This window comes from Oncorhynchus mykiss, chromosome 30 (genome assembly GCF_057628025.1).
Source record: "Oncorhynchus mykiss isolate SJ-2025 chromosome 30, ASM5762802v1, whole genome shotgun sequence".
In the NCBI taxonomy this organism is placed as follows: domain Eukaryota; kingdom Metazoa; phylum Chordata; class Actinopteri; order Salmoniformes; family Salmonidae; genus Oncorhynchus; species Oncorhynchus mykiss.
In genome coordinates this window covers 17,556,472-17,565,409 of record NC_143051.1, presented here as the reverse complement: position 1 = coordinate 17,565,409, position 8,938 = coordinate 17,556,472, and the positions used below count along the sequence as shown (strand labels likewise).

At 43.5% G+C, this 8,938-nt stretch overlaps 1 protein-coding gene across 1 annotated transcript; it reads right to left on the bottom strand.

Moving 5' to 3' along the window:
* Positions 1–304: 304 nt before the first annotated feature.
* LOC149970225 (uncharacterized) lies at positions 305–6,937 on the bottom strand. Its single transcript, XM_090227679.1, has one exon. It carries the CDS (start codon positions 976–978, stop codon positions 421–423), a length of 558 nt encoding a protein of 185 aa, XP_090083805.1. The 5' UTR covers positions 979–6,937; the 3' UTR covers positions 305–420.
* Positions 6,938–8,938: the final 2,001 nt, after the last annotated feature.

Sequence of the window (8,938 nt, the reverse complement as noted above, 5' to 3'; positions counted from 1 at the left end):
TGTTCTGACTGTTCTCATCTCTCCATCACCAAAATAAATACATGTGTGACGTCATAAACGTCATACAAGCAGTGCCATCTACATGGAAGCATTGTCTTCCGACAGGTGGCATCATTCCTCAATCATCAGTGCAGACAGAATTGTTGCACTATCTGATGTAAAACAGTGACATGGAAGATGGGCATGGTGATTTGAACCTTGGTGAATGAAAACCTCTTTTCATCTATTAAATTAAGATAATTTCAGATTTCCTCATTTGTGAGTAAAACACATTTAAAGAAGAAGTAACCTACAGTACATTATGTTTGTGTATTATTTTTTTGTATTTATTTTTGACAAGTTACCACCCTGTCAGTTCTAGACAACCCAGCAACAATACTACAGTACACACATTCTCCAACCAACTCATACAAAACTGCCTCAGTGAAGTGATGCTGTCACTTCTGTCTTCTGCAGCCACTTTTGGATCATGTCTCCCTTCTTATCGCTTGTCTCAAGACCCTTCCTCCCGACGCTGTCGGTGGGCTGGGGTGCCAGAACCAGCGAGGCCGACCCCAGGTATGTGGTGGAGAAGCTGGAGGGCTTAGGGTCGTTATCCATGGCAAGAGACTCCCTGCTCTGGCAACTCACCATGACCATGGGCCTGCGGTCCTGCATGCTCTTCAGCTTCCTGTAGAACACCCTGCAGCTGAAGCCCTCTCTCCAGCCCTGGTCAATGTGACCCAGCAGGGTCCCCAGGTGGTCGTAGTACCTCAGGCAGCCTGAGCACTTGTACTTCCTCTCCCCACAGACTAGTTCTGCAGCCGTGACCTTGCGGATGAAGAGAGGATCCAGCTCGCCACACAGTAATCTCTGGGAGTCGGAGGTGTGGTGGCAGTACATGGTCTGCGGCGGCAAGGGATGAGGGTCGGCGCCAGTCGAGTTGTTAGACCCTACCGGGGTTGGAGTGGCTGGGTTGAGGGAGTAGCTGTGGACCATTGAGTCGTAGTGGAGGTGGTGGTCGGAGGGTCTGTTGGCGGGGTGCTGGCCGTGGCCCGAGCTGGTGGCGCCCAGCCTGGACCGGAGGTCTGAGATGCTGGGGTTAAGTCTGGAGGGGGTAGTCTCTATGGTCTTTGACTGCACCTTCAGGCAGTCTGTGAGACTATCACAACCTGTACAGACAGCATGCAGTTTTCAATTCCAAGGTTTCATTATGGGTCTAAAATGTACTCAGTGATGTACTCAGTGAAAATAAAAAACATGACTGAACGGCCACTAAAAGTCAGTCTAAATGGAAATAAATTGAGTGTTTTGAGGGGTGGAAGTGAGTGAAAAATGTCACTACTTTGTTCCACAGCTAGAGGTGGGAAATGCGTTCGATGCACTACAGTTCACTAAGATATGATGACCTTCATCAAGCCAACAGCATCTAATGGATAAATCCTTTGAGTCTATCTGTACTTTTCCAAGATTGATTCTGCTCAATCACCAGCTTCCCTTTATAAATGTCATCAAGGTCATCCTATCATCTGATAAACACTTTTATATGTTGACATTTCATCATGTCACATAACTAGTGGCATAAAAAGTTAACATACCGGATGTTTCTTCTACAATATTTGTCTTTTTTTCCTTAGTCCTTCTCAGAGCCTCCATGCGTATGACCATTTAGGTTCTCATACCTACAGTGTTTCAGCAGCTACTTTGAGCAGATAACACCCTTGTGGTTTTCTCTGTTCTCTGAGTAACCATCATGTATCATCACAGGCCAGAACAGTGACGTCACAAAGGGAACTCTGACTGAACATTTCACTGTGATGAACATTTTTGATAAACCAGCTAAAATTAGAGTAATATTGAGTATCAGAACAAGCATTATTTTTCCAGACGTAATTTATCTATCACAATAATTACACTAGCTACAATATGTAGGCTACATCTGTTGTGGGTACAATGCCAATATAATTTACCTCTCTCTGCAGCCCTAGTGTTATCAGCAAAGTCATCTGTGGGATCATTCTTTGGAGAGTCAAGTTTCCTATAGTGTCCCCTCATATGATACCTGGAGATATCCAACTCTAGTCAGACAGAGAAGGATGCAAATACATGACTGAAACACTCAGTGGCCATGATAAAATAAATGTAAGTGCACGTACTACATTTAAATAAGTAAGGCTACATAGTAAAACAAACAATAAAGAGAGACATTATTTAAAATCTTATATTGAGAGATGGGGGAGTATTGAGGGCAAATTGAGAGCAATTTGTTTATTCAGGGCCAGATAAATAGCAAGTTAACATTAGCTCCAATAGTAATTTGATTTTATCAGCAAGAGTTTACTGTACCCATAAATGTTTTCATAAACAAAACATCCCACTCAGCTATCAGATTCATGACTGCAAATGTACCTTGAATCTTCTTCACAAGAAAGTCCATTGGATTTCCCCCGTCTACAATTTTGTGTACAATTCTGTTTAGAGTTCTTGAAGTACTAAAATGTTGCATGCTTCAAATACTTTGTTTCATTGTTTCCTTGTTCCCGGGGAAACCAGAATTATATGAGATCAGAGGGTTCCATTCAGAGAAGAGATACAAATTAGGGATTAATATCGGTAACCGGGACTGTCCCGGGACCACTATTCCCCACGTTTTAAAGAAAAAGACCTGGGAAATGACATTTTAACCCAATGTCACACTAACACAATTCTAAGAAATACACAACATGCGCAGCAGTAGATTGGCAAAAAAAAATGTATAACACATTATACAAACTGGTGGTCGCATAGTAGCCTTTAGCCTAGCGTATTTACTTCACACAAAGTCGCCATAAATTCAAACCACACGCATAATTTACACTGCCGGACTGCACACGAGACCCGAATTGCAGTTTAGAGTTCTCATCAGAAGCAGAATTTGAAATTAATTCCTGGTCAGACCCAAACCTGGTGACCTGAAATTAAATGAAAGAATAGCGCGGTGGAGGCAAGTGGCAGCGGAGATGAGGAAACAGCCATTGGACAGTAGTAAGATGGCGCTGACAGATATGGCAGCTCTGCTTCTAGCTCCTAAGAAACTTTGCAGTATTTTGTTTTTTTGTGTGTTAATTCTTACATTATTAGCCCAGATTTTTTGTGTTATTACACACAGACGGAAATAACTTTTGGGATATCAGAGCAGTGGTAACTCACCAGCATTACGACTAGGAATACGACTTTCCCAAATTGGAACCTTTGTTTGTACCCCCAAGGGTAATTTAACCCTATTCCAGAGGCTGCTAGAAAAACACCACTGGCGGAGAAGAGGTATGCGGAGTGGACTTCTAGTCTGACTCAGGAGGCGTGCACTCCATCCATCGCTTCGGAGTATATTACTGGCTAATGTTCAGTCTCTGGGTAATAAAGTAGACAAGCTCAGGGTGAGGATCTCCTTCCAGAGAGGCATCAGGGATTGTAACATATTCCGTTTCACGGAAGCATGGCTCTCTCGGGATATACTGTCCCTGTCCATACAGTCAGCTGGGATCTCAGTACATCACGCAGATAGGAATAAAGAACTCTCTGTGAAGATAAAGGCGGGGGTGTATGTTTCATGATTAACTACTCATTGTGTGATAACATACAGAAACTCAAGTCCTTTTGTTCACCCGACCAAGAATACCTCATAATGAAATGCCCACCGTATTACCTCCCAAGAGAATTCTCTTCAGTTATAGTCACAGCCAAGTATACTCCCCCTCAAGCCGATATTACGACAGCCCTCAAAGAACTACACTGGACTTTATGCAAACTGGAAACCACATATCCTGAGGGCGCATTTATTGTAGCTGGGGATGAAAAAAAACACAAATCTAAGGAAAAGGCTACCGAAGTTCTACCAACACATTGACTGTAGTACTCGTGCTGGGAAAACATTGGACCACTGCTACTCAACTTTTAGACATGCTTACAAGACCCTCCCCCGCCCTCCCTTCGGAAAATCTGATCACAACTCAATTATATCCCTTCCTATAGGCAGAAACTCATACAGGAAGTACCCGTGCTAAGGTCTACTCAACACTGGTCTAACCAATTGGAATCCATGGTTCAAGATTGTTTTGATCATGCGGACTGGGATATATTCCGGGTAGCCTCTGAGAATAACATTGACGAATAAACGGATACGGTGACTGAGTTCATCAGGAAGTGCATAGGAGATGTTTACCCACTGTGACTATTAAAACCTACCCAAACCAGAAACTGTGGATAGATGGCAGCATTCGCACAAAACTGAAAGCACGAACAACAGCATTTAACCGTGACAAGGTGACTGGGAATATGGCCACACACAAACTGTGTAGTTATTCCCGCCGTAAGGCAATCAAACAGGCAAAACGTCAGTACAGAGAAAGTGAAAACTCAATTCAATGGCTCAGACATGAGACGTATGTGCCAGGGTCTACAGACAATCAAGGACTACAAAGGCAAAACCAGCCACGTCACGGACACCGATGTCTTTTTTCCGGGCAAGCTAAACACCTTCTTCCCCCGCTTTGAGGATAACACAGGGCCACCGACGCATCCCTCTACCAAGGACTGTGGGCTCTCCTTCTCCGTGGCCGACTTGAGTAAGACATTTAAATGTGTCAACCCTTGCAAGGATGCCAGTACAGACGGTATCCCTATCCACGTCCTCAGAGCATGCGCAGACCATCCGTTTTACAGACATATTCAATCTCTCCCTATCCCAGTCTGCTGTCCCCACTTGCTTCAAGATGTCCACCATTGTTCCGGTACCAACGAAAGCAAAGGTAACTGAACTAACTGACTATCGCCCCATAGCACTCACTTCTGTCATCATGATGTGCTTTGAGAGGCTAGTTAAGGATCATATCACCTCTACCTTACCTGACACCCTAGACCCACTTCAATTTCCTTACCCTCCAAGCTCATCGATAAGCTCGGGGCCCTGGGTCTTAACCCCGCCCTGTGTAACTGGGTCCTGGACTTCCTGACGGGCAGCGCCTAGTTGGTGAAGGTAGGAAACAACACCTCCACTTTGCTGATGCTCAACAAAGGGGCCCCACAAAGGTGCATGCTCAGCCCCGTTGTACTCCCTGTTCACCCATTACTGCCTGGCCACGCACGCCTCCAACTCAATCATCAAGTTTGCAGACAACTCAACAGTAGTACCTCAGGGGTGTGTACTTAGTCCCCTCCTGTATTCCCTGTTCACCCACGACTGCGTGGCCAAACACGACTCCAACACCATCATTAAGTTTGCTGACGACACAAAAGTGGTAGGCCTGATCACCGACAACGACGAGAGAGCCTATAGGGAGGAGGTCAGAGAACTGGCAGTGTGGTGCCAGGACAACAACCTCTCCCTCAATGTGAGCAAGACAAAGGAGCTGATCGTGGACTACAGGAAAAGGCGGGCCGAACAGGCCCCCATTCACATTGACGAGGCTGTAGTGGAGCGGGTTGAGAGTTTCAAGTTCCTTGGTGTCCACATCACCAACACAATATCATGGTCCAAACACACCAAGACAGTTGTGAAGAGGGCACGACAAAACCTTTTCCCCCTCAGGAGACTGAAAAGATTTGGCATGGGTCCCCAGATTCTCAAAAGGTTCTACAGCTGCACCATCAAGAGCATCCTGACTGGTTGCATCACCGCCTGGTATGGCAACTGCTCGGCATCTGACTGTAAGGCACTACAGAGGGTAGTGCGAACGGCCCAGTACATCACTGGGGCCAAGCTTCCTGCCATGTCAGAGGAAAGCCCATAAAAATGTCAGACTCCAGTCACCCAAGTTCTAGACTGTTTTCTCTGTTACCGCACGGCAAGCGGTACCGGAGCACCAAGTCTAGGACCAAAAGGCTCCTTAACCGCTTCTACCCCCAAGCCATAAGACTGCCGAACAATTCATAAAATTACCACCGGACAATTTACATTGACACCCCCCCTTTTGTACACTGCTGCTACTCGCTGTTTGTTTGTTACCTCTACATAGTCACTTCGTCCCCACTTACATGTACAGATTACCTCGACTAACCTGTACCCCTGCAAACTGACTCGGTACTGGTGCCCCCTGTATGTAGTCTCGTTATGTTATTCTTATTGTTTTACTTTTTATTATTACTTTTTATTTTAGTCTACTTGGTAAATATTTTCTTCTTGAACTGCACTGTTAGTTAAGGGCTTGTAAGTAAGCATTTCACTGTAAAGTCTACACTTGTTGTACTTGGCACATGTGACAAATAAAGTTTGATTAGATTTGAACTGCACAGCCTGCAACTGCAGGGATCTCCAGAGGGTGGTGCGGTCTGCCCAATGCATCACCAGGGTCAAACAACCTGCCCTCCAGGACACCTTCACAGGAAGGCCAAAAAGATCATTAAGGACATCAGCCACCCAAGCCACGGCCTGTTCACCCCACTATCATCCAGAAGGCGAGGTCAGTACAGGTGCATCAAAGCTGGGACTGAGAGACTGAAAAACAGCTTCTATCTCAAGGCCTTCAGACTGTTACATAGCCATCACTAGCCGGCTTCCACCTGGTTACGCAACCCTGCACCTTAGAGGCTGCTGCCTTACATACATAGACTTAGAATCAATGGCCACTTTAATATTGTAACACTAGGCACTTTAATAATGTTTACATCCTGCTTTACTCATCTCATATGTATATACTGTATTATATTCTACTGTATTTTAGTCAATGCCACTCCAACATTGCTCAATTTAATATTTATATATTTCTTAATTGCATTCTTTTACTTTTAGATCAAGCATTTCACTACACCCGCAATAACATCTGCTAAATATGTGTGCGTAGTTTCCTTCAGTGTTTCTGTGAGAGGAGAGACAGGGAACGCAGCTCTAACTCTAAGGTTCTAATCCCCTTCCTTCCCGCTCACCGCCCCAGAGAGCCAGCCTAGGCAGATGACACCACACAAAGGAGGCCCACGCAGGCACCCTATGAAATATCAAACAGCGGAGCTTCATGAATGAGTAATTGAGGAAGACTGCAGGGCATTGCTGAGGCACAGGGGGAACAGAGGGACTTGGCGTGAGCTTGACATTTTGCCTTCTCACACAGCAGCTGGTGTTAAAACCAATCAGATATGGTTTGAACAGAACGAACAGAACTCTCACTTATTCTCACTCCATCTCGGAAAGAGGATGACAGAAATGGATCCACCAGCATCAGTCTATATTACTATCACTGGCGCGCATGAGTCATATATGGCAAAGGGAACAAACATGAAAAATATAAATGATATGTGTAGTTACTAAAATAAAATATGAAGTGTTTTTTATGGAGACGTTTTTGAAAGGTACAGTACTAGAGAATACCTGCATGTGCGTCAGCCCACAGCAGAGTACAATACTGTACTGGTATGGGGAAAGACTTCAGGTGTTTGATGTATGTGCTTTGAAGTGAAGACATACCAACCAAGAATACATTACCTAAAAGTTTCACCTTGTATTATTTTACAGACATTACACATTTGAGTTAAGGAATAGAAAATGGTACCTTAATATGAACACCAACTCTGAGTGTCATCAAATCTACTCCAGTTAAACAGTTCCAAACAAAATATAAATAAATAAATGAATCCTTCATTTTCTGATAATGGTTAAGGCCACTTGGAATGATGAACAGCATAAAAAAAAGACATGTGACATGGAATTGGATCCAGCATATTGATTGACCAATCCCTTTACAGTGAAGTATTTCCCATTATTGTTTCAACTTGGATTGGGACAAAATCTTAACAATCTTAAAATGCGAAAATCAAGTAAATATACACTACCAGTCAAACGCTTGGACACAACTTCTCATTCAAGGGTTTTCCTTTATTTTTACTATTTTCTACATTGTAATATAATAGTGAAGACATCAAAAGTATGATATAACACATATGGAATCATGCAGTAAACAAAAATGTGTTAAACAAATCAAAATATAATTTCAGAGATTTTTTAAAGTAGCCACCCTTTGCCTTGATGACAGCTTTGCATTATCTCAACAGCATTCTGCAGTGATACGCCATGCCATCTGGTTTGCCCTTAGTGGGGCTATTATTTATTTTTCAACAGCACAATGACCCAACACACTTCCAGGCTGTGTAAGGGCTATTTGACCAAGAAGGAGAGTGATGGATTGCTGCATCAGATGACCTGGCCTCCACAATCACCCAACCTCAACCCAATTAAGATGGTTTGGGATGAGTTGGACCTCAGAGTGAAGGAAAAGCCGTCAACAAGTGCTCAGCATATGTGGGAACTCCTTCAAGACAGTTGGAAAAGCTTTCCAGGTGACTACCCCATGAAGCTGGTTGAGAGAATGCCAAGAGTGTGCAAAGCTGTCAAGGCAAAGGGTGGCTACATTGAAAAATCAAAAAATAAAATATACTTTGATTTGTTTAACACTTTTTTGCTTACTACATGATTCCATATGTGTTATTTCTTGGTTTTGATGTCTTCCCTATTATTCTACAATGTAGAAAATATTAAATATAAAGAAAAACACTTGAATGAGTAGGTGTGGCCAAACTTTTGACTGGTACTGTACATAGAACACCGTGAAGAAAAACAAAACAGAATTGCATAGTGCACAGCTTGCAGAACATCCCACTTTATGACGTACGATGATAGAGAAGCACCGCCCTATTCTATGACCTGTCAGCAAGATACTATGTGTGTGGGTGTGTCACCGCTGTGTACCCAACATCCACCAAAAATGCAACGACTATGTGACCACACACATCCACACTTCTAGGCTAAATAGGGATCGATACGTCCACAATTGGTCACAACCTCCTTGCATAAGATATCACTCTTTCATACACATAGGCTATATCTTTTGACACCTTATGCACTATAACTGTAGGGAATAAGTGATATATTTTGTCTTTAAATCTTTTTTGATATCTATTTTTGCATCAGGTAAGGGAGTTATTCAGGGTAAAA